Source organism: Argentina anserina, chromosome 7, assembly GCF_933775445.1.
Source record: "Argentina anserina chromosome 7, drPotAnse1.1, whole genome shotgun sequence".
Classification (NCBI taxonomy): domain Eukaryota; kingdom Viridiplantae; phylum Streptophyta; class Magnoliopsida; order Rosales; family Rosaceae; genus Argentina; species Argentina anserina.
In genome coordinates, this window is record NC_065878.1 from 1211500 (window position 1) to 1235455 (window position 23956).

Consider the following 23956-nt stretch of genomic DNA (forward strand, 5'->3'; position numbering starts at 1 on the left):
GGGTTCTCAGAGACGACTAGGTATTATGTTGGATATGAATCCCCAACAATTATTTCATATTTGGAACCTTTGACAGGCGATCGTTTTACCGCTAGATTTGCGGATTGTCACTTTGATGAGACAGTCTTCCCGTCGTTAGGAGGAGATATAAGGAAAAAGATTTTCAAAGGGAATGACAAGAATTGTCATGGTTTGTCCCCACACAATCTCACTTTGATCCCCGCACTTCACAATGTGAAAGTGAAGTGAAAAGAATAATTGATCTTCAGAACGTAGTAGATTCGATGCCTGATGCGTTTTCTGATATCGCTAAAGTGACAAGATGACATATACCAGCTGCAAATGTGCCTGCAAGGTTAGAAGTCCCAAAAAGGGGAACAGTGCCGTAGTAGGAGGCACTGCAACCACACTTAGTGGAGGTGTGGTTGAGGTCGTGGCTCCTCAAAGGAAGAAGGGGAGGCCACTTGGTTCGACCGATACTCGCCCAAGGAAGAAAAGGGTGACTAAGGCACAACGAGATCCATTAATCATCGATGTGGAGAATCCCTCTCATGAGATTATCTATGATTATAGTTATGTCCATAAATCATTATTCCGATGTTTGATATGATTCCAGAGAACAAAGAAATCTCAATGAATTATGAGAGTGCACATGAGTTGATGGAAAGATCTTACATACACATTGATGATGCATTTGCATATAATGTTGCTCATGAAATAATAGAGCACGATGATATCAAACCACGTTCTGTTGCAGAATGTCAACAAAGAGCCAATTGGCGTAAATGGAAAGACGCAATTCAGGTAGAATTAGATTCACTGGCAAAAAGACAGGTATTTGGTTCGGTAGTGCTAACCCCACCAAGTGTAAAGCCTGTAGGACATAAATGGGTATTTGTCAGAAAGTGTAATGAGAAGAACGAAGTCCTAAGGTACAAGGCTCACCTTGTGGCGCAAGGTTTCTCAAAACGCCCTAGAATTGACTATGAGGAGACATACTCTCCTAAAATGGACGTCATAACGTTTCACTACCTTGTTAGTTTGGTAGTTTCCGAAGAACTGGACATACAACTTATGGATGTGGTTACAACATATTTCTATGGAGATCTAGATTCAGAGGTATACATGAAAGTTCATGATGGCCTTCAATTGCCCAAGTCAAGTGACTCTAAACAACGGAGTGCGTTTGCAATTAGGTTGAAATGCTCACTTTACGGACTAAAGCAATCCGGACGGATGTGGTATAAACGTCTAAGTGACTACTTGATTAGGAAAAGATATAAAAATAATGAATTGTGCCCCTGCGTATTTATAAAGAAAACAAGTTATGGATTTGCTATTGTAGCTGTATATGTTGATGACATGAACATAATAGGTACTCTTGACGAAATAAGGTAAACCACGAGCTATTTGAAATCTGAATTTGAGATGAAAGATCTTGGGAAAACTCAGTTTTGTCTAGGCCTTGAACTAGAGCACCGAGCTTGTGGGATTTTAATCCACCAGTCTGCATATGTCCAAAAGATACTCAGGCGATTTAACATGGATAAAGTTCACCCTGTTAGCACTCCCATGATTGGTCGAAGTTTGGATGTAAAGAAAGATCCGTTTCGCCCACAAGAAGAGGACGAAGAGGTACTAGGAGCTGAAACTCCCTACCTAAGTGCAATGGGCGCATTATTGTACTTGGCCCAATGTACTCGACCAGATATGGCAATTTCAGTAAACTTGTTAGCTAGATTTAGCTTAGCGCCAACGCAACGTCATTGGAGTGGTGTCAAAACATATTTCGATACCTAAATGGAACCAATGACTTGAGTTTATTTTTTCCTTACAGTAAGAGAAGAGGATCCGCAAATGGAATTGCAGTTTCTAAAAAAAATGTCGATGACAAAATTACTATCCCTACTCTGAAACCCCAAATAATCTTTTGGTTGGTTTTGCTAATGCTGGGTACCTTTCTGACCCACATAAAGGCTGTTTCCAAACTGGTTATGTATTCACTATTGGGAAAACGGCGATATCTTAGAGATCAACCAAGCAAAGCCTTGTGGCTACCTCTTCGAACCACTCAAAGATTATTGCTCTACATGAGGCGGTTTGTCAATGCGTATGGCTAAGGTCCATCATTACTCATATTCGAGGAACTAGTGGTTTAAGTTCTATCACTGAAAAGCCTACGTGCATTTATGAAGATAATGCAGCTTGCATCAAACATATGAAGCTAGGTTATATCAAGGGTGACAATACGAAACATATATCTCCAAAGTTTTTCTATAATCAGCAACAACAAGCTCTCCTCAAGATTCAAGTGAACTAAGTTAAATCTGAGGAGATTGCGACAGATCTATTTACCAATCATTGCCTAAAGTTACGTTTGAGAAACATGTAAAACATATAGGAATGTGAAAGCTTTCCGAACTCCCTGGATTAAAGTAAGAATTAGGGGGATGGGTAGACTTTAGGGGGAGTCTAGACCCACGCATGTCATTAGTGTGCTGTACTCTTTTTCCCTTCGACCAAGATTCATTTTGTCCCATTGGGTTTTATTATCTGGCAAGGTTTTTGATGAGTCAACAGTTCACGCACTACTATGTCTTTGACTTGGTACAAGGGGAGTGTTAAAGGAAACATTATTACATTATTAGTGTGTCTTCGTCAAAGTAACTGACGGAAGCAATTAGGCAAATCACCATTGATATTTAGTCAATTACAAATCTAAATTATGTAACGAATCAATTAACGTTTAATGTCATTAAACTGATTGATACATTTTCATGTAATATTCCCCTATATAAAGGGGGTTCGTAATAATACGAGTAGACCAATTCCGTTTCACTTTTACAATTTGGACATTTTTTAAAATTAATTAGTTAGTTTGTGGACCACATAATTCTGAGTTTGAGATTATGTTATTATTTATTTAAATCTTTTTTTAAGTAATTTGTTATAATTTTTTTGAGTAATTTGTTAAAAAAAATTTAGGGCAAATTATAAAAAGGTACCATCTCCCATCTTATATAAGAAAAAAGTCACTAATGAATTAATTATAAAAAAGTCATCATATTTAAGTGGAAATTAGAAAAAGGTCAATAAAATTAGAAAAAAAATCACTTTAAAAATTTTTCCAGGACTGTTTTGCCCTTTCTCACTATTTTTTTTTTCTAATTTCCGCCATAACTTTCCCGTCCGGCGATAGATTTTGACAAAATTGGTACCGTTAGAAAAGATGTCGCTTCCCTCTTTCATTTGATATACTACCCACTCTGAATCAACCAACCGTACAAGGCGCAATAACCATCGCAAAGGGTTGCCGCTATCGATGGAGGTGCTCCAAGCAATTCCGGCGAAACCGAAGCTCAAGGTTCCCTAATTCTAGCTATCATCTTCATTCTGAGCATACTTATACCAATCTTATTTGAATTTTAACAAAATTTCGCATATTTTCACATTTTCACATTTCCTCTAGGCATGTCACACCTCTTGTCACAACCAATGTTACAGACACTGTCACACTATCTCTTAACTGTCACACCTTCTGTCACAACCGCTATCACACCCACTGTCACAGAAGCTGTCACACTATCTATTTACACTAATTGTCACACCTACTGTCACACCTCCTGTCATAACCACTGTCACACACATTCCCCTGTCACAACCCATGTCACAGCTGCTGTCACACTCATTGTCACACTACCTATCATAGTCGCTATCACACTCACTGTCACACTTGCTATCAGACTACCTATCATACCCGTTATCACACTACCTATCACAGCTAATGTCACACCCACTGTCACACCTCCTATCACAATACCTATCACACCAGTTATCACACTACCTATCACACCCGTTGTCACACATATCACAACCACTGTCACACCTGCTATCACACCTACTATCACACATGCCATCACACCCACTATCACACATGTCGTCACACTACCTATCACAGCCGCTATCACACTACCTGTCACAGATCCTGTCACACCCGCTGTCACAGATCTTGTCACAAATGCTGTCACATATCTTGTCACACCTGCTGTCACAGATTCTGTCACAGATGCTGTCACATATCCTGTCACAGATGCTGTCACACCTGCTGTCACACTACCTATCACAACTGCTGTCACAAGTCACACTACCTATCACAACATCTGTCACAACACAAAATTTCGTTCACAGAGGAGAAACTCGAAAATGTACGAAAAAGATTTTTATGGGTCAGTCTACGATGACTGGTTCGTTCACATAGGAGAATCTATAGTTCCAGAGAAGGATCCTTGAGAGATCCAGCCTTGGTGATTCAACATATCTTCCAGAGGCTGTACTCAACATTCCTCCAAATCCCTCAATAAAAGAAGCCATGAAAGAAGCTGAGGCACTGATGTATGGTGCCATTGACGAGCTTTTTGCCAGGACATCTGTCAAGCCCAAGGACATTGGAATCTTGATTGTCAACTACCGTTTGTTCAATCCAACTCCATCGCTTTCTGCCATGGTTATCAACTATTACCAGCTTCGAGGGAACATAGTCAGTTACAATCTAGGTGGAATGAGATGCAATGCAGGGCTCATCTCAATTCATCTCGCTCAAAAGCTTCTTCAGGTGCATCCTAATTCTTATGCGTTGGTTATCAGCACCTCCTCAGTTGTTTCAGGCGGAGAGAAAGCTATAGTGGTATTCTTGTAAATACTTCCAACATTAGTGGCAACGCTATAAGAGATTTAGGAATATGACTTTTTTCTAATTTCGAAATCTTATCTAACTTTTTTCTAATTTCATATATGGAATGTGACTTTTTCATAAGAAGTCTAAAATTTTATAGGGTGAATTTTTGGTTTTTTCTATCTTGTCGGGTAGTGCAACATCATTTTCTATATTATAAAAGTTGCCTTGGTGGGCTGGGCGGCGTCTAGGCGGCAATACTAATTAAAAACCTCAATTCTATAGAAGGGGTCGAGGGACTTTGGGTTCGCACTCTGCTTTTAAAACCCTATTCTCCTTCTTCTTGATTGGGTCCATTAGGGTTCACTGAAGCACGGCCCCCATGGCCTCGTTTGCGTCGCTAAAATCTGCAATCTTCGACAGAGAAGAGCGAAAACAGTACTATTCTCACTAACCCAACCGATTATCCTTTCATTCGATTCTTTATTCTTGTTTGATAATCTGAAATCTTTTCTCTTTCTGAATGATTCAGGCAGTACCAGGATCACATTCGCGGCCTCAACGCTTACGAACGCCACAACAAGTTCGTCAAAGATTACGGTGACTCCCATTTTTTTTACATCCTTCAAATAGTTTTTACATTTTTTAATCAATCAAACTCTGTTATCTTTTCTGAATAAGTACAGCATTTTTGTTATCCTTACATTGTCAACATTTCTGCTCCGAGTTTCTGTTACCACCATTTTTTGTTATCTGCATAGATATAACATTTATTGTGCTGAAATATTTTGTTTTGACATTCTTGATATTTAAGACAGAGCCGAGCTTCTATTCGGACTAATGCGGCATTTGTAACTTAATAATTGCTTTTATTGTAATATTATAAATGGCTCAAGGCTATGGAAATGTGAATTATGTTGGAGAAAGGACATAAAAGTAAGCGTCCGCAAATAGTGAGCTTTCTATTTATCGGATTTTTTTTATGTCCTAGAGCGAGTGGATGATGAACAGTCTCCTCTACGTAGTAAGGAGGGTGGCTACAGTTTCCATACATGTGTATATATACACAAACACACACACACACACAGATGACCTCTTTACTATATTTTTTTTAGGGTAGCAAAGCCGTGGTGGCTGTGTTTTCCTTTGCTATTTTTGGATTTGTTGGCGGGATAGCCATGGTGCCATTTGAGTGTTTGTTTATGGCATGAAAATGTTTTGGCCAAGAGCTTCAATCTGTGCATATATATTTTCTTTCTGGATTGATTTTTGCAATTAATATCAGTTCTGAAACTTGTAGGCATGGATTTTTTTATCAATCGTTTTGCTCTTGTTTTGATCTACTGCAGTTTTTAATACTCCTGTAATATTGTGTTTTATTTTCTTTATATTTCATTTACTATTGTTAGTGTAAAACAAAAGTTAGCATCATCTAATGGCTGGATGTCCGTTTTGGTAATTCCTTCATATTTAGCTTTGCCAGTTGAATAGTAGACTGGTAATTATCGCTTATGTTAGCTTTGCTTCTTAATATTTAGCAACTGTAGTAAAATTGAATAATTTTCGTTTTAATCTTATTTTATTATTTTTATTACTATTGCAGTTAACTATTATGGAAGAGAAGGGTTTTCGCATGTGAAGTTGCCTGTCAAAACAGATCAAGACACCCTAAGAGAAGGATACAGGTATGAAAGTTGTGTACCCTTGTTCTTTCCTGTGGTATATTTTACCTGCTTTGTAGCATTACAATTTACAAGTCTGCTTTATATATCCTAAAACATGTTTGTGAATGGTTTGCTTTAGGATACTGAGGGTTCTCCCTCAGACACAAAAGAAGGGTTTTTCTGTACCTGCAAAATCTTGGAGATAAAAAAACATATTTCACACAAGCTTTGAGTTGGAATTTTCTTCTGAATGCTAAATGAAGCTTATGCTGGAAGAAGCTTGCCTTTGTAACAATGTTTCTTTACATCTAGAAGAGCAGTATAACCCTCGTGATAACTAAATTTGTCAGTATTTCAGAACCTTTGGTTTCTTAATTGTCAAACAAGTTTTGGTGCTAGCTATTTTATTTTGGTTGTAACTGAACCACATTTCCAAAAGAAACACTATAAATGAGCCTCCCTTGTTACTGCTATGCCTGAGTTCTTAGATATGTGGAATGTTTTCAAATTTTAAAGGGTCATTTGAATGATTTGTTTAAGGTGTCTTTCTCATTAGGGTGGAATGGGTTAAATGAACTTTCTCAGTAAGGCGAAAGCATGAAACAGCTAAAGTGCGCTTGGGTAAAGTGTGACATTTACTGTAAACTGAAATTTGATTCTATGCTGCAATTTAATTTGCAATTCTGTCTCATTTGGGAATTTTCTTTTTCAGTTTTGTCAATTTAATAATTTTCTTGACCACCTACATTCAATTTTTCTTCTAAAGTTTGATGTGCTACACAGTACCTATTCTAGTCAGTGTTGTCCATGTCAGGCATTGTTAATTTATTGAAACTCTGATTTTTCTTTAGTGGCAGTTATTGGAAGTTTAGTGTCTCCCTCTTATTGTGAGATTTTGATTTAGTTCCTAACCACTTTTTACTAGGTTTATAAGATCTGAGGAAGATGACATGGACACATCTTGGGAGCAGAGGCTGGTGAAGCGATACTATGATAAGCTGTTTAAAGAGTATCCTTTTCAAATTGGTTCTAGTTTCCTACGACTATTTTGAATTTTCAAAGATAAGATCATCAATATATTTAGCCTAGTGAATAGCGATGCATTGTTATTTCGGATACACATGATAAAAAAGTTGACACCAACCTTCTTTAAAATCCAGTTTCTTGTTCAGATTAAATGGTTGTGTTTCTTAGCTTCTTACTCGTTGCATTATTTATGTAATAGTTATATTTGCATATTCACTTGTTTTTTCCTAGAGATATCAGTTTTCCTAGATGTCTTAAGAATTAGTACTGCTTGCGTCTTTGATTGTTGCCTTAATCTTATTGAAGATATTGCATAGCTGACATGTCACATTACAAGATTGGTAAGGTATGTACTCACATTGATTCGCAAAATTCCAATAGAAGTTTGATTATTCTCACTTTAGATGCTTACTACATCTGGTCATCTGGGGTGTCCTAAGGGAATGTCCTTGAACTATTGTTTTTCCATATTTGGTCCTTTTTCTACTGTAAATACTGTTCTTATACTATATCTCATTATGCCGTAAATAATTGTTTCTGATTTCCAATTCTCCTGTAGATTGGTCTTAGATGGAGGACAGAAAAAGAAGTTGTATCTGGTAAAGGTAATACTGTTGTCTGCAATACAGTTATTTGTGGTGACTAGTTGTAATATGTTTTCCCTTTATAAGACTGTATGTATCCTATGTATGAATAGAGTAAAGCATCAGTCTGCGAGTGATAATTAAAAATATTTGATTGGGATTGGTGGATAAGATACATAAATTCAGACCAAAAGCATCCATCAAGCATGTTATCCGCTTCATTGCTGGGAAATAAAATTACTCAGGATGGGCATCTGCTAGTTATAACGTGTTTTCCCTTTATAAGACTATGTATCCTATGTATGAATGGAGTAAAGCATCAGTCTGCAAGTGATAATTAAAAGTATTTGATTGAGATTGGTGGATAAGATACATAAATTCAGATCAAAAGTGTCCAGCAAGCATGTTATCCACTTTATTGCTGGGAAATAAACTTACCCAGGATGGGCATCTGCTTATTTTTCTTGCTTTTTTTTTTTCCTTTGAAAGAGTGTAACTTGGTGAGAATTATATATTACTAAATATTTCAAGACGTCAGTTCATAAGGTTCCTTTTCTTGCATCAAGTGGTTGAAGTGTCTGTAATATTCCCTTATAAATTTTGACCTTGAACTGGTTAAAATGTCAGTCATCTGCATTTCTTTGCTCTCCCCTTCTGCATCTGTTTCATATTCATTCATTGCTCGTAAGGCAATAATACAAAGATGACCTTCCGCTGTTATTTTTGTTTATTGATTTTTTTCTTAAATGCATTTTTGTAGCAGTACACGGTCTATCTTTTATTCTGCTTGCTTGCCTCTTAAATTGGAATGATATAGATTATAGAGTTGACATGATGCTGTTTTGTGACAGGGCAGTTCATATGCGGTAGCAAACATTGTGATCTGAAAGATGGCCTAGCCAGCTATGAGGCAAGTGTTTGTGACATTGTATATATTAATTATGACTCAATGACTCATCATCAAACAAAAAAGTCTAGTTCATCATCTGAATGGGGTGACTTGTAATCACTCATTTAATATTCCTAGCTCGTGTTGAGATGCTGTACATTAATATTCCTAGCTTGTGTTGAGATGCTGTACATTAAATAGCACAGTTGGAAAAGTAATCTGTAGATGTGTAAGGAAGAAAATAAGCACTAGCGGGTAATTGCTTAGTGTAACCTTTCAATTAGTGTTGATAACATAAACCACTTCATGTCATTTATATTATTGTTTCATCGCGTGTTCTGAATGTATTCTATGGTGATTATGGTCACTCATTTTTTTATTTGGCATTGAAGCTTCTGGATTACAACTCCTAAATACTATATATAGCTTTCATTTTTCAACAACAATCAGATTATAAGAATTTTGCATCCTAATGTTTTGTGTCGTTTTGCAGGTGAATTTCTCTTATTATGAAGCTGGAGAAAACAAACAGGCGCTGGTCAAATTGGTAACTTGTGAGAGGTAGTTGATGTTTATTATACTGCATTAGGCTCATTCTAGTACTTTGTCGCGCTACTTTCATTTAATGGTTGTTAACAGACTCTAATTGTCTATTTAATTATTTTTGCGTCTGCTGTTCATTCTTTTTGATGTTTGGATTAAATGGGTCTTACAGATGTTCGGAAAAGCTTCATTACAAACGTCAGAAAGAGAAGGAGGAGCACATGGAAAAGGAAAAGAAGGAAGTAAACAAAAGAAAGAGGTTTAACTTGACAAATACAACCTTGCATTTTTTTTTGGCCAATTTAATTTTTAGTTTTGAGATGCAAAGCTAACTAGAGTCTGTTTGCAGGAACAGGTCAGGGGATGATGATAACACTGATGATGAGGGAAGCAAGGGAAGGAGAAAAGGTTTGATGCCATATCATCTTGTCATTGTATAAATTACAAGTGTGAAAAATACTTCCATTAGGTTTTGATGTTTTTTTTTCCGGGGTCAAGCAGGGTTACATTTTTTTTTGGCTACAAAAGGCTGAATTACATTTTGTCAGTAGATATGAGACATAAATCTGATAGGGATACAAGACTAACATCGCTATTTTTATCCTTTGGCACTCTATAGTTTCTAATTAGCTTACACCAGGTGAACTCTCTTTGCAGGGAAAAAGCCTTTACTGTCCACAAGTGAACACAGAGGCAATGATGAAGAAGATGATGATAGCTTTGAGGAGTATCTTGAGGGAATGTTTCCTTGATGGTAATACATTAAGGGATGACAACTCCATCTCCCCCAAATTGCAAAAACCATTAATCATAGTGGAAGATGGAAGGTTAGGAGTTGTAAAGTAATGCCAAACTTACGTGTATATAACCATCAGTGACAGAAGGCAAAGGCAAACCCATCGCAAGAGAGGAGACATGTTGCATTATATTTCACCTTGATCACACACGTCAGCTTGAAAGGGCCTATGAAATGCCGAAATTATTTTTTGCCGTCATTTCATGAGGCAGATACAAATTCAACTGGAAGAGCCAGAGAAACAGTGGAACAGCTGTGGTAGGCTTGACATTGTGTTCTTGTTTTTAGGTGCGACTACATGTCTACATTGTTGATTGGTGTGTTTAGGTTAGTAATGATACGCTTCTGCATCGAGCAATGCAATATAATGCTAGCGTATTCTCTAATCATTTTCGCACGCTTGTACCGTTTTTTATTGAAAGCAAGAGGAACATCAGTTTGAAAGATGATGATCATGTGTTTTCCTGTTTCCTCTTTTGAATATCATTACTGTTTCCTTTTTTAGGGTTTAGGGTTCAATATCCAAATATATATATATATATATAGGAGGATTTAAAGGTGCGGACATATGTACGGATTCGCCGATTTCGGCGACGGCAGGCGGCAACGGCGGGGTAGACCACGACAACTGCACCCCACCTCCCGGCGGTCCCGTTTGTGCTGGCCGGAGCTCCATCGGCGACTCACGGCGGCTGAAATCGTGAAATCGCCGGAATTTGCCCAGCAATTTGATTTTTGCAGATTCTAATCGTCGTGTGTTGCCGATGGAGCTCCGGCTGGCACAGACGGGATCGCCGGGAGGTGGGTAGTGTGGCTGTGCTGGTCCGCCACGCTGTTGCGGCCTGCCGTCGTCGGAATCAGGACGTCCACACGGTGCGGACGTCTACACCTGAAACGCCATATATATATACTAACTTGAACCCAACTTTGGCGCCATTACACATCCAGAAAGAAAGGCTTGTGCAATGGCCAGAGCCCATTGCTGGTCTTCTCCAAACCTTCAAAGCTTCGACCGATTTCTCATCTCACCCATTTTCTCCCAACTCTCTCCTTCATTTCTGCTCCATCTCATGCTCATCTTCTAATCGAACTAAAATCACCCACCCAACTACTCCACACCTTCCAATGGGCCTCTAAACTCCCCAGCTTCACCCACTCCCCGTCCACTTACAGAGTTCTCATCCACCAGCTATGCACCTTTCGCCTCTTCGACACTGCCTACCAAGTGCTCGGCGAAATGCCCCATTCAATTGGTCTCCCCCCGGACGAACACATGTTCGTCACACTCATTCATGGCCTCGGCCGGGCCCATTTGGTGAAGAAAGTTGTCAATGTACGACTTGGTTGCGAGGTGCAACCAGAAACCTTCTCTCAAGATATTCAATTCGATACTCGACGTGCTTGTGAAGGAAGATATAGACATAGTTAGGGAGTTTTATAGAAAGAAGATGATGGGGAGTGGCGTCAAGGGTGATGACTATACTTTTGGTATCTTGATGACGGGTCTTTGTTTGACGAATCAGATTGGTGAAAGTTTCAAGCTTTTGCAGGCTATTAAGTCGAAGGGCGTTGCCCTGAATACTGTGGTATATAACACATTGCTGCATGCACTTTGAAAGAATGGGAAAGTCGGGAGGGCCAGAAGCTTTGATGAGTGAGATGGAAGACCCTAATGATGTGACTTTTAATATTTTGATATCTGGTTACTGCGGAGAAGAGAATTTAGTGCGGCACATGTAATGCTAGAAAAATGTTTTGGTCTTGGGTATGTGCCCCATGTTGTCACGATAACAAAGGTGTTGGAAATTCTATGCAATGATGGTCGGGTGATGGAAGCTGTTAAAGTTATAGAGAGAGTTGAGAGCAATGGAGGGTGGGTTGATGTTGTGGCATATAATACCTTGACTAAGGGTTTCTATCAATTGAGGAAAGCAAAAATTGGTCTTCACATTTTGAAGGAGATGGAGAGAAAGGGATGTCTTCCAAATGTTGAGACCTACAATATCTTGATATCGGGTTTCTGTGAGTCTGGGATGTCGGACGAAGCTCTTGATCTATCGGACGAAGCTCTTGGTCTGTTTAATGATATGAAAATAAATGGAATCAGTTGGAATTTTGCTACATATGATACGTTAATAAGAGGCTTATGTTCAGGAGGAAGAATTGAAGATGGGTTAAAAAATTTAGAATTGATGAATGAAAGCAAATTTTTTTATATTCATCTCTTTTGTCGGATAAGTTCACGAGCTTAATGTCATGAGCTTACTCCTTTGTTATGCTACTCGTGCGGCCTTAGCAAATCCCTTATGCTAAGTCAACATAATTCTCGCAACACTTGGTTAGAACAATTGAAAGACAATGAGAATATCCCTTAAAGAGAACTTGTATTAAACAAAGAGAACTTGCAAGTGTGCTTACAAGTAGACAATGAGAATATCCCTTAAAGAGAACTTGTATTAAACAAAGAGAACTTGCAAGTGTGCTTGAAGACTTCTTGCTTGATGCCTCAAATGTGAGGGGTGTCTTCCTATTTATAAGCCTCCTCCTACATGAATAGTTCTAGAGAATTATAGGACTATGTCCAAGTGTAGAGACTTATAGAGAATTCTATACAAGTCTATACAAGACTAAGAACTACCTTAAGTATTCTAGAGACTTCTAGAGTTGTTTTTGGTCCCTTAGCCTCACCATGGTTCTAGAGAAATCCGGAGATGTCCCAAGGCTTCCTCATTCTTCCGGAGACTTACAACGCTTTCTAGAACCTTCTATGAGCTTCCAAAGAGTTCTGTCATTTTTCCAGATGTGCCTAGAATGCTCAAGTGTCTTCCGTTACCTTCCTTGAGCCATTCTTGCTTCAAAAATGCTCAATGTAAAAATGGCTAAGTTTGGCGGGATGTGACATTCTTCCCCACCTATGCTCGCGATGCCCTCATCGCGCCTTGCTCCTCATATAGCTGGAGTTTGTCCTTGAACTGCCAAAGCGTATCCTCAGACTCCCAGCTTGCCTTCGTATCAGGCAAACCTCTCCATTTGATAAGGTACTTCTTGTAGCTTGGCACGCTTTGACGTCAGATGACCCGGTATGCGAGTACTTCATCGACTTCTTTGTCGAAGTTGGTGACAACCGATGTAGGTGCCCGATGCGATATTCTTTTGATGGGTCTTCCTCGTCCTCATTGTAGGGCTTTAACATACTCACGTGGAAGACTAGATGTATCTTTAACTTGGGCGGGAGGTTGAGCTTGTATGAAACTTTGCGTACACGCTTGATTACCTCAAACGACCTTTCATACATGTGGATCAAGCCCTTGTGCACCTTTCTAAAGGCCTTAAACTGATGCGGCAAGAGTTTCACAAGTACAAGGTCTCCTTCCTTGAACTCTACATGTCTCCTCTTCTTGTTCACCCACTTCTTCAGCTTCTTGGCAGCCTTATGCAACGATGGTCGAGCTAACTCCGTTTGCTCATGCCATGACTTGGCGAACTTGAGCGCGGCTGGGCGGGCTCTTCCCTTCATAGCGAGTGACAAGGGATAGATGGGTTGTAGGCTGGTGGCCCAACACGATCTCAAAAGGACTTTTGTTGGTGGCCTCGCTTTGCTAGTTGTAGGAAAACTACGCAACGTGTAGAAGCTTGGCCCAATCTTTTTGGTTGGCACTCACGTAGCGCCGTAAGTATAGCTCCAAGAGAGCATTGACGCACTCTGTTTGACCGTCGCTTTGTGGATGGAAGCTTGTTGAAAAGTTCAAGTCTAATCCTAGAATCTTGAACAGCTCTGTCCAAAATCTTCCCGTGAAGCACGTGTCTCTATTGCTGACAATGCTTCTTGAAACTCCCTAAAGCTTGACTGCATTGCGTAGGAATAGCCTTGATGTCTCCTCCGCTGTGCATTCGGCTGTTGCAGCCATGAAGGTTGCATACTTGCTAAATCGGTTCACTACCACTATAATACTCCCAAACTCCTCAGACTTCGGAAAGCAAGTGATAAAGTCCATAGAGACACTCTCCCATGGTCTCTCGGGAATGGGCAAGAGGTCAAGCAAGCTCCCCAGCTGTTGCTGGACTACCTTGTCTTGTTGACAAACTAGACACGTCTGCACATACTCTTCGACCCCGTCCTGCATCCTAGGCCAACGTTTTTGAATAATTAGTTAAAAACTTTAAGTTTTATAACGAGTTTGATTTGTTATTTTTAGTTTATTACAAATAAAATGGATTTTGCATGATGCAATGACATTAGATTTTGAATTTTCTTTTTAATTTCTAAATTTTAAAATTTTAATTTCATATAATTCAAACCGGCTCAATTCGAATTCGATATCATCTAATAAAATGAGCTGGTCTGAGCCCAGCTCGAGTATTTTTCAAGCCGAGCCGAGTTTGAACATGAAGTACAAAAATTAAATTTTGGTCTGGCTCGAGCTCGATCGAATGAAAACGAGCCAAACATGGACAACTTAGTATTCGGCTCGGCTCATTTACACCTCTAAGTACAAGCTCTCTCCAAAACCATGCATTTCCCAAAATTAGAAGTAACATACCTTTCCGAATGGGTGAAGCTAATGTTCAATCTGAGCTCAACCAAACCATCCAACTCGGATGAGACTGAGAAAGTGTTCCCAAACTGTTATGAGAGATGCCAAGAACTCTAACCCAGAAAAACACACTTTGGTAAGGAACTGGCCAAAGTGTGTTGCAACTGAAATTTCGTTAGACCCCAGCTATGATTAACTCAGTGGGGATTGATTCAGAAGGTTGTGGACACATCTAACATGTGCAAAAGACTCAATTGGCAAACAATTGATTGCCAATTGACACATTAAATCAAAAGATGGAGACAAATCAAAATTTGATGACATTTGGGTTATAGATGAATGGTTCAGGGGACTGCACATGACTCCTTCCCGTAGATAAACTAGGTATGAAGATATGTGGCTGGTTCCTAGTTGATATCCAACCTAGTCGTGTTTAGACTCTTGCAGAGAATGATCATAGAGGTGATTTGGTGTGAGGATAGTTTAGACAACACCATAGGATTAGAACAACAAACCAATAAGAGATAAGAGTTGATGTGCCCAATCTGGCCACAAGCTTGCACTTCCTTTCTACTAAAAGATAGGATGATCTAGATTAGTGTAGTAGGGCTTCAAGAGGCACAAGAACGAAGGATGTCAAATAGCAATGTAAAGAAGAAGAGAGGGTTAAGACTTGAGAGAGATGTTGGCGTGTTGGAAGGGGAGTTCACTGGACCATACTGGTCTTGGTCTCTTCACAGTAGAAAATAGCGTAAAGGGTTATGTTTCCTTGAAGAACAAATTGTTCCCTTGAAAACCCATAGCTTATTTAGTCGTAGCTTTGACCTATGTCAATCCTTTTCTCTTTTGTTGCTAGTGATAGTGCCACTGACTTAGACAGAGATCATCCGATGGATTTATAAGCTTTCAATGAAATTGATACTGAATCCTCTGTTTGAAATATCGGCAATATCGCCGATATATCGCTGATATTTCGAATCCGATACGATAAGAGCATATCGGTCAAAATTTATCGGTCAACGCAAAAATGATGGTCAACGGTCAAATATCGGTCAAACTTTGATTTTTTTTTTTCAATTTTTTTTAATTTTTTAATATTTATTTCCTCTTTTTTTTAAAAAATTATATAATTTTTTTTTCATTTTTTCATATATATTTTTAATTTATATAAATTTTAAATATATATGATGAATTTCAAGTCTAAATAATCATTCTTAAATACCTATTTTTATTATTAGATGTCGTTCCTGTACTTTAATTGTCATTAAATCAAGTATTTATTTTCTTTAGTTTACTTAGTACTGTTTTTTTTTAGTTTATTTGGTACATATTGAAGTATAATTTTATAAATTATATTGAAAATAAGCAAATTCGATAAAACCGATATATCCTCGATAAAACCGATATATCCCCCGATATATCGTTTTACCTCTCGACCGATACGATGCCGAAAATGATATTTAGACCATTGACTGAATCCAAGCTTAAAATAATAATAATAAGGTATGAGCATTATGTGTCATGATGTCATGAACCATGGATATCCATCTCCTTCTCCAAAGTAGATTAATACATGCGGTTACTTTAGTCGAAAAGGTTATATACTTGCACTGAAAAGGTGTATATAAGTACATCATTGTGCAAAGACGAGACCTCCTGCGCAACAAATTTAATTTACACAGTGCTGCCTTCTGTGATTTGAGCAATTAGAAATTTGCTTGTCCTTGTAATTGCCCCTGTTCCAGTAACCATAAATTTGATCAGAAATATTACAAGACGATTATGCGGAAGTAGTAGAACAAAACATAAATGCAAAAATAGGGGATAGGAAGCAGGTTAGAAAGCAACTAGGTTGAATAGTAAGCAGCTCTAGGAACATTTGAAGTGGCACTGACCTCTGTCACAAAGAAGGCATGGAACCCATACGGTACTCTATGGGGCAATTCAACAACTGCAACAGGATCACTGGACATTGTTTTTGCATCTATTACATGAATGGCTGATTTTCTGCATCGTCAAAATTCAAGTTCAGATTTCATATCAAACTCCAGACGATGGAACTATACAAATGATGGTACAAAATTCTTTGCAGTAACTGTTAATTACAATGGGAATTAGCAGTAGCATATGGAAATGTAAACTGGAGTTGTAAGGGGTGCAGAGAATGAACTTCAAAACTCAAATCTGATCAGCGGTTTAATAGTATAGCACACAGACTACAGACCATTAGATGCTAAATCAACAAAGATTACACAACTATTATTTCATTCACATATGCGAAACAGAGGTTGATATCTATATCCGTACATCATTTACTGCAAACACCAGCACTGTTATTGACTTAAGGTCTAATTAGTTAAGCTGTGTTGCAAAACAAAATAAACCAAGGGTAGATGTAAAGTTTAGCACAAAGATATATCATGATAGTGTACTGTAATCATCATAAGTTAGATTGGAATGAAAATTTTAACTTCATAATTAGCATGAAAGATGAGAGTAGTACCCAGTATTCTCATCATGTACAAAGAATATCAAGTAGCCATCATCTTCTTCTGAAGTAATGCCAGGAATTCGGGGGACAAAAATAGCCTCAGAACCAAATCTCCCAAGTCCCAGGTCATAAAGGCCTTGGACGTTTCCTCCAACCTCAATTTTTGTTTTTCCAGCCTCAGGTGCAGCATGCAGATCAAACTTGACTATCCCTGTCACCTTAGCAATGCTGTCCAGTGTGGTTCCGTAGACATACCGTTGCTTCCTGATTACAAACAAATTTATTAGTCAAAGTAGATCAACATCATGAATACTGCACTAGGTTAATATGATAACAAACAGTACAGAATTTGAAGACAAGGTGATAGAGAATAGGGAGTGCCACAGGAGTAACAAGTCTAATCTGTTATTGTATTCCAATTTTCAAATATCGAAAAGGCCAAGACTGAGCTCTTAGAAGTAACCTATTTCCACAGGCACTCCACAGGCACTAAGATAAGAGTAACATAAGTACATAACCGCCACCAGGATTCCGACTACTTTTTATTTTATTTTCAGCTGATAAGCAAACTGGCCTTTCAATATAGTTCTCCCTGTAATGTCAGCTTTGCAAATTCATGTGCATTTGTGCTCTTTTAAATCCAGAAATCTCCATGCAGCGAGAGGAGATACATACCTTCCAGTGTAGCTCTCATTCACTCTGGGAAAATCTACAGCTGATTCTGATAATTTCTTCTGTATCGCTAGACCGGTTTTTAAGTTGAATCTCATCTCATACCTGAAATTACATAGGAAACTCAGAAACAACATTATATGCGATGGTATTCACATTAGCAACATAAGCCAAAGTCTATTACAGCTCATTTTTGAAGTTGTCAAGCTTTTTCTTGATAGGTCCATTGACCATGTCCAAGTCTGGATTCTCAAGGCGGCATGTCATCAAGACAACTTCGTCCTCTTCCTCCCAAGCATTAGCTATTGATAATGAGTACGTTGGTATCAGAATCTTTACAAGAGCAAACATTAGGCATAGCTTCATCATGAAGGTCGATGAAAGATGTTATATATTATGATTATCACGCACAAAAAAATTAGAATTCAAAACAAAAATCTAAAATGATTATTATCATTTTCTTTTGGTGTGGAACATGAACAGAAAAAGAGAATGAGGTGATATAATTTAAACTCCTTGATTAGGCAAAATAGAAATCTAGCATAGATTTAAGTTAGGTTCCCCTAAATGCTTGATGCAACTATTTTTTTGTTAGAAATGCCAGATGTATTACTCTCTATAATCATGATAATTTTGATAATATTTCTGAATGTGGAATAGATCAATAATCATTGTCTATACATAACAAAAGTAAAAAAGAATCAAAACTCAGATAAAAAATCATCTAAATGCCTGTCCTCTAACAAAACTTTGTAGTCAGGTTAGACCACAACTGTGGAAAGGACAAGTCGGCTAAAAGCAACAGTCAAATAGTTGGCAGAGTTACTAGATTATCTCTACGTCAGTAATTGAATAAACCTCTATCCTGCATTTGATGCAAGACAGTGATAAAGACCAACTTAACCTCAACCACAGGGTGGCCAAAGCAACTTCAGTAATCCTTGATAAGTACAGAAGGTATGCAGTTCCAGCTTGGGATGTATGAAAGAGAAGGAATTGAGGGGAATCTAAAATTGAAAATACTAAAATAAATGAAAACCAAAACAAGTGAGTGGCTGATTCATCGGAGTTAAAAATGATAGTTAAAGAGCTTCTGACAGCTTGTCTACACATATGAGTGGCTGGGATAAAAAAATTGATCACCATGCAGTAACAATATGCATTTCTCCATTAAACAAATTCAACGTTTCTGAAGAAAACAGTTAGAATTAAATGTATGCAAAATGAGCTTGTTTCGGAAAGCATCATTTAGTTCGCAAACAATGTCTCCTTCATTATTTTAGATAAGGAAAGAAGTGCATACCATTATGGAAAATGAAGCAATTTGGAAGCTCAAACCATCTGATATGCAAATCATCCTTGGCATAACGAGGAAGGACACCAAAGCGAGCTTTTTTTGTCTCATCAAATGAGAATATCAGCTTGCCTTCCTTGACCATTTCCTGGAAAATATAAATTCAATGAAATGTTTTGAATCTCGATACTGTGATTGCTTGATGTTGAAAAATGATTCTCAAGTCATTTACTCTTCCAAAGAGCTTAAGTTGACGGAAAAGTTGGCCATTGTATTTCATGCCAAAACCACAGATTGATCACTCCCTCACCTATGTTGCAAAAAAAAAAAACCCTCACAAGTAAGTCTTTTACTGACCATTAACCAGTTCTACGCCCATATGTAGGAAACCACAGAAATTCAAAACTTGAGGATCCTAGAATTAACAAGTTAAGGTAACAGCAGTCTTAAATATTTATAAGACTTAACAATGGATACAAAATTAAATAAAGACACGAGTTTAATCATTTATACATAAAACCTGTAAATCCCCGCGCCCCCTCCCTTTAAGACTGTTTGAAGTATGTTCAGATGTTCAATTAGCATGCGTACTTGAATTTATTAATGCTTAATTCACATAATGGATGGTCCAGCACAAGTATTTACTGATTGAGTCTTCCATACCTTTGGTCTGAAATACAAGGGGAGATCCATGAAAATTGCATAGTTCTCAGTAATGGCAAAATCATGCATCATGATGGGAGCTGGTACTGTTATGGGTACAGGATCGTGCATGAAACCATCCTTTGAAACTACTCTGTACGTAATATATGGTGGATCATGTGAATACCCAAATGTAAACATCTCACCTGCATTAGGTACTCCATAAGTTATACGGGACAATTTCCTAATAAAGACGGACTAAAATATCTTTGATCAGAAATGTGCTTACCAGTGAAAGGGTCAACCTTTGGATGAGCAGTGAAGGAATGCTTCAATCTCTTGTCATAATCCAACAAGCCAACTGTTTGAAGATCTCCATCTTCCAGAACTTTGAGAACATCTGCGTGATAAAACAGACCCAAACAATTCAGTTTTACGCTCGGTGAGTCCCTCATATATGCAAAATACAATACAGTTTCAAATTTTTTTTCTTAATCATGAAAGCAGTGGCGCACTTAAAGAAAACATGAAAAACTTACTTTTCCCTAATAATGGGAAATATACAGACGATCTTAACTAGACCTTTCATCCCTGTGAGATGCTAAGATCTATTGGAAATGTAATCCCGGAGTGAGAAACAGATGAGTTATGCTTACAAGGTTTGTCTCCCTCTGAAAGTGCTAGAAGCTTCCCATGGTGGTATATGAGAGCTGTGTTACCTGGATGAGGGTAACTAACATTTAGTTTCACACATTCCTTCCTTTGACGAGGTAAAACTTATAGGAAAATTTACCAAAATGTAATCACTACTTCAAATAACCAAAAGACACATGTTCTACACTTCTATATACAAGTTTCAACCAAGGTATAATAAAGCAGAAATAAATGTTATCAAGTACTTAAACTTCCAAAAGCAGACATGTCCATGAATGATGAAGTAGAAAATCACAATAGCGAAAAGAGGCAGTAATCATAAAGGCAGTCATGAGTGTTTTGAAAATTTTGTTTACTGTACTAGACAACCTACTTGTCCCATGTCCATAAGAAAGATCTACTACTTTCAGTTTAGCTCTCAGCTGCTGCATGTTAACCATGAGTAAACCGAAAAGCCCCTTAAGGTCTCCAATCTGAAAACCAGACAGTGACAAACATAAGAATTGGATCTCCCAACAAAACATATGTTACAAGCAAGAATTCCAACAGCTCAAGTAGTTTCAATGGTGTACCTTCATAAATTTGGCACCTCCAAAGTACTCTTCTTGTTTAAGACGAGAGGTCTTTACATAGCGAGAGACATATGTTGCTTTCCCATCCTTGATCCGCATACCATGAATCATACTGCAACAATGTTATAAAAATCATCCTCTTCCATCCTTTAAAGCATGAACACACTATCTTACTCTTACAACGCACCATATTAACAGAGTAGACTCCAAACAATCCCCCAAATCGCATTATATATTTAGCCAAGACATGGTTATCAAAGAAGCAAATTTAGCATATGAACCACATTCAATAAGAAAGCAGGGAGTCACTCACCCATCTCCATCAAACCTGAAAATAGAGAGAAACCAACAAAGGGCATATGATCAGCACAACACCCAGATGATCAATTTACTCTCAAGTTTCAATCTACAGAATCTGAAATGGACAAAAGAAAGAATGGCCAGAAAGATATTAAGAGAAAATAGTCAAAATACCAATGATATCCAGCAACCGGAGCAAACTTGGGGTTGGGGCCAACCCTTACAAACTCTCCATTCAAGCAATCCTGTCATGTGTAAAATGTCAATACTCAATAGCAAATCCAGAATACTCACATCAATGATTGACGGAAGGAAGACAAACCGGAAGATGGCCGATGACATTGAGGTCCGTAGTGGGAGGCGTTTCCTCAATAACCGGAGCAAAGTTTCCGGCGAGATAGTGATGAGGCTGAGAAGTGTCGTACATCAACTTGACAATGAGCTTCTCAACCAAGTCCACCAGTTTGGAAGCGAGGCCGTTGCTCGGCTTCGGATTCGGCACCACTATTCCGCCGTTGCTCTTCATCAGCTTCTGCTTCGCGCCATGATCATGATCATCAGTAACGTGAGGCTTCTCGACCACCTCTGCCATCACAAGTGCGGTTTCCCTAGCCAAGCAGATGACACTCTTCTGGCTCTTGTTCTTGTTCTTGTGTTTGTGAACCAGGTAGTGTCGTGTGGTGGGTGGCTTTATCTTCGGAACTGATACCCGCACTTCTCTTATTATTAAATCCACTCCTCTCTTTATTGTATAGTTTTTGTTTTTACATACGTTGTTGTTGTTATGTGAAGTCTCCCATATGCCCTTGCTGCCGCCCAACTTCATCGATAAATCGAGCAAACTTGACACCGGGATACGGCTGCTGGAATCTGTGCCGGCTGAAGTTTTTGGAAGTTTCAGTCCGATGATCGATGTTGCTATTCCGATAAAGCTTATAGGTTAGCCAGCTTCGTTCGTATTTAACATGCATGCATGTCATACAAAATCTCCACGAGAGTAGTTAGCTAGGTTTGCTGTGGACAATGTAGTTTTGGTGGGAATGCGATGTGCTCTTTTGCTCCTTGCGTACTGAAATTAGTGAGGAATGAAAACACTAAGTACGTACTAATCAATCATTAGGACATATATAATGGGAATATAAAAGCTAATTGCATGCATGGGAAACTCAGATATAGAGGTTACAAACAAGAGAAGGCTTGGCCGGCCAGTTGTACGCGCCAAATGTTGTTGTTATTAACGTTGGTATTTTCAACCTAGTGTGCTAGCTCTTGCATCTCAAACACATTAGAACATGCATGGAAATCTATAAGAGAATTAAAGAGTGTACGTATGACCTTCCTATAAGCTAAGCTTCGTTCTAAAACAAGAAGAGTGGCGTGCGTGAACGGTTTGCTTGTGCTTCCACCTTTCCCTAATTAATTCTTCATCTTGCTTACCATTTCCTCCACCTCTCTCTATCTCTACACCGATTTGACGTACAATATCAGAGTTTAGGAGCGGATTGCCAACACTTTCAGGAAAAATTGAAACTTATGAAAGAATCTCTGGTGATACTAGTGAACCAGTACGTGGGGACTAGGAGAAAAATTGCTAGAGAGAAATGGTTTTGTAGAGAGTATATATATAGTTGGTGCAAGGGTAGATTGGAGATTCAACAGATGACAAATTATTCAAAACTATATAAAATTTAAAAAAATGGAACTGCAGCTAATTTTGAGAGGAGTGCCCTTGTTGATTGGAAATGGGAGTGACACGTTTTTATTTAGTTAGTCATAGAAATTGAGCTCCAGTCAGTCACCAATATTCATAATTAGTCATATATATAAGATTAGATGGATCTTCCCCTCAAAAAAAAAAAATAGATAGATCCCGTTTCTATCAAACTGGGAAGATGCCTCCGTTACAAGACAAGCGACGTCATAAAACTTCCTATTATTTTCCCTTTATTTTCTGGCGTACACGAGTACGTTGTACATGTCTGTCAATATCGATCTACTGTGGAAGATTCAATATCATGACTGCAGAGAGCATCCACAGGGGTTTGTCCTGCCTTTTGGATTCATATGAAAGTCTGAACGATATATACAGATACTATATTACAGAGTTTTCTTATGTATTTTTATATATATAGGAACTGATTCAAGAGATTAATAACAATGAATTTATAATATATTGACCTTTTTTATAATATAACAATGAATTTATAAATATATATATATATATTAACCTAGGAAGCCATCAGTGTAATGTTACACATCAAAGAATTAATGAAGGGATACTTTAATATTATTAATTCGGAGGTGATGTCATCGATCATCTTCAATACTTTAATTGCATGTCTTTCTGGCCGGATACAACATTCATTTTTGGGTTGCAAGGGAAATCTTTTTATTTTTTTATTTTCTTATGGACAAGTGGCTCCTTATTGCATGGTCTCTTCTAAGCCTCATCATTTAGCCCGCGTATCCGAAAAATCCGCGGAGGTCCGCAAGCCTGATGAGCTTTTACCCACCCGGCCCGCGAAAAAACTCAATCTGTGGGTAGAGGGCCGGGCTTAGTTAAGAGAAATGAAATCCGACCAGGCCCGTGGGTCCGCCCTGCCCAAAGCCGGTAAAAGCCAA

At 38.3% G+C, this 23956-nt stretch overlaps 3 protein-coding genes across 3 annotated transcripts; 2 read left to right on the top strand and 1 right to left on the bottom strand.

Annotated features, from left to right (window-relative positions):
• Positions 1-4949: 4949 nt before the first annotated feature.
• On the top strand, positions 4950-10623 carry LOC126802466 (uncharacterized). Its single transcript, XM_050530103.1, has 11 exons — positions 4950-5110; positions 5205-5272; positions 6276-6357; positions 7262-7345; positions 7669-7708; positions 7922-7967; positions 8798-8856; positions 9329-9396; positions 9551-9637; positions 9728-9786; positions 10036-10623. The coding sequence occupies exons 1-11, from the start codon at positions 5055-5057 to the stop codon at positions 10128-10130; spliced, it is 744 nt and encodes a 247-aa protein (XP_050386060.1). The 5' UTR covers positions 4950-5054; the 3' UTR covers positions 10131-10623.
• Positions 10624-11396: 773 nt separating this feature from the next.
• Positions 11397-12426, top strand: LOC126802644 (pentatricopeptide repeat-containing protein At2g17525, mitochondrial-like). Its single transcript, XM_050530296.1, is given in 4 exon segments — positions 11397-11509; positions 11511-11820; positions 11822-11909; positions 11912-12426. Coding segments are annotated over 4 exon segments (1011 nt in total). The 5' UTR covers positions 11397-11411.
• A 3810-nt stretch (positions 12427-16236) lies between these two features.
• LOC126802446 (carotenoid 9,10(9',10')-cleavage dioxygenase 1) lies at positions 16237-22175 on the bottom strand. Its single transcript, XM_050530077.1, has 14 exons — positions 21657-22175; positions 21509-21579; positions 21348-21362; positions 21035-21146; positions 20836-20935; positions 20465-20527; positions 20098-20208; positions 19830-20014; positions 19176-19314; positions 18057-18174; positions 17876-17977; positions 17213-17464; positions 16605-16716; positions 16237-16445 (listed from the first exon to the last, which is right to left on the bottom strand). The coding sequence occupies exons 1-14, from the start codon at positions 22158-22160 to the stop codon at positions 16416-16418; spliced, it is 1914 nt and encodes a 637-aa protein (XP_050386034.1). The 5' UTR covers positions 22161-22175; the 3' UTR covers positions 16237-16415.
• Between the last annotated feature and the right edge of the window lie 1781 nt (positions 22176-23956).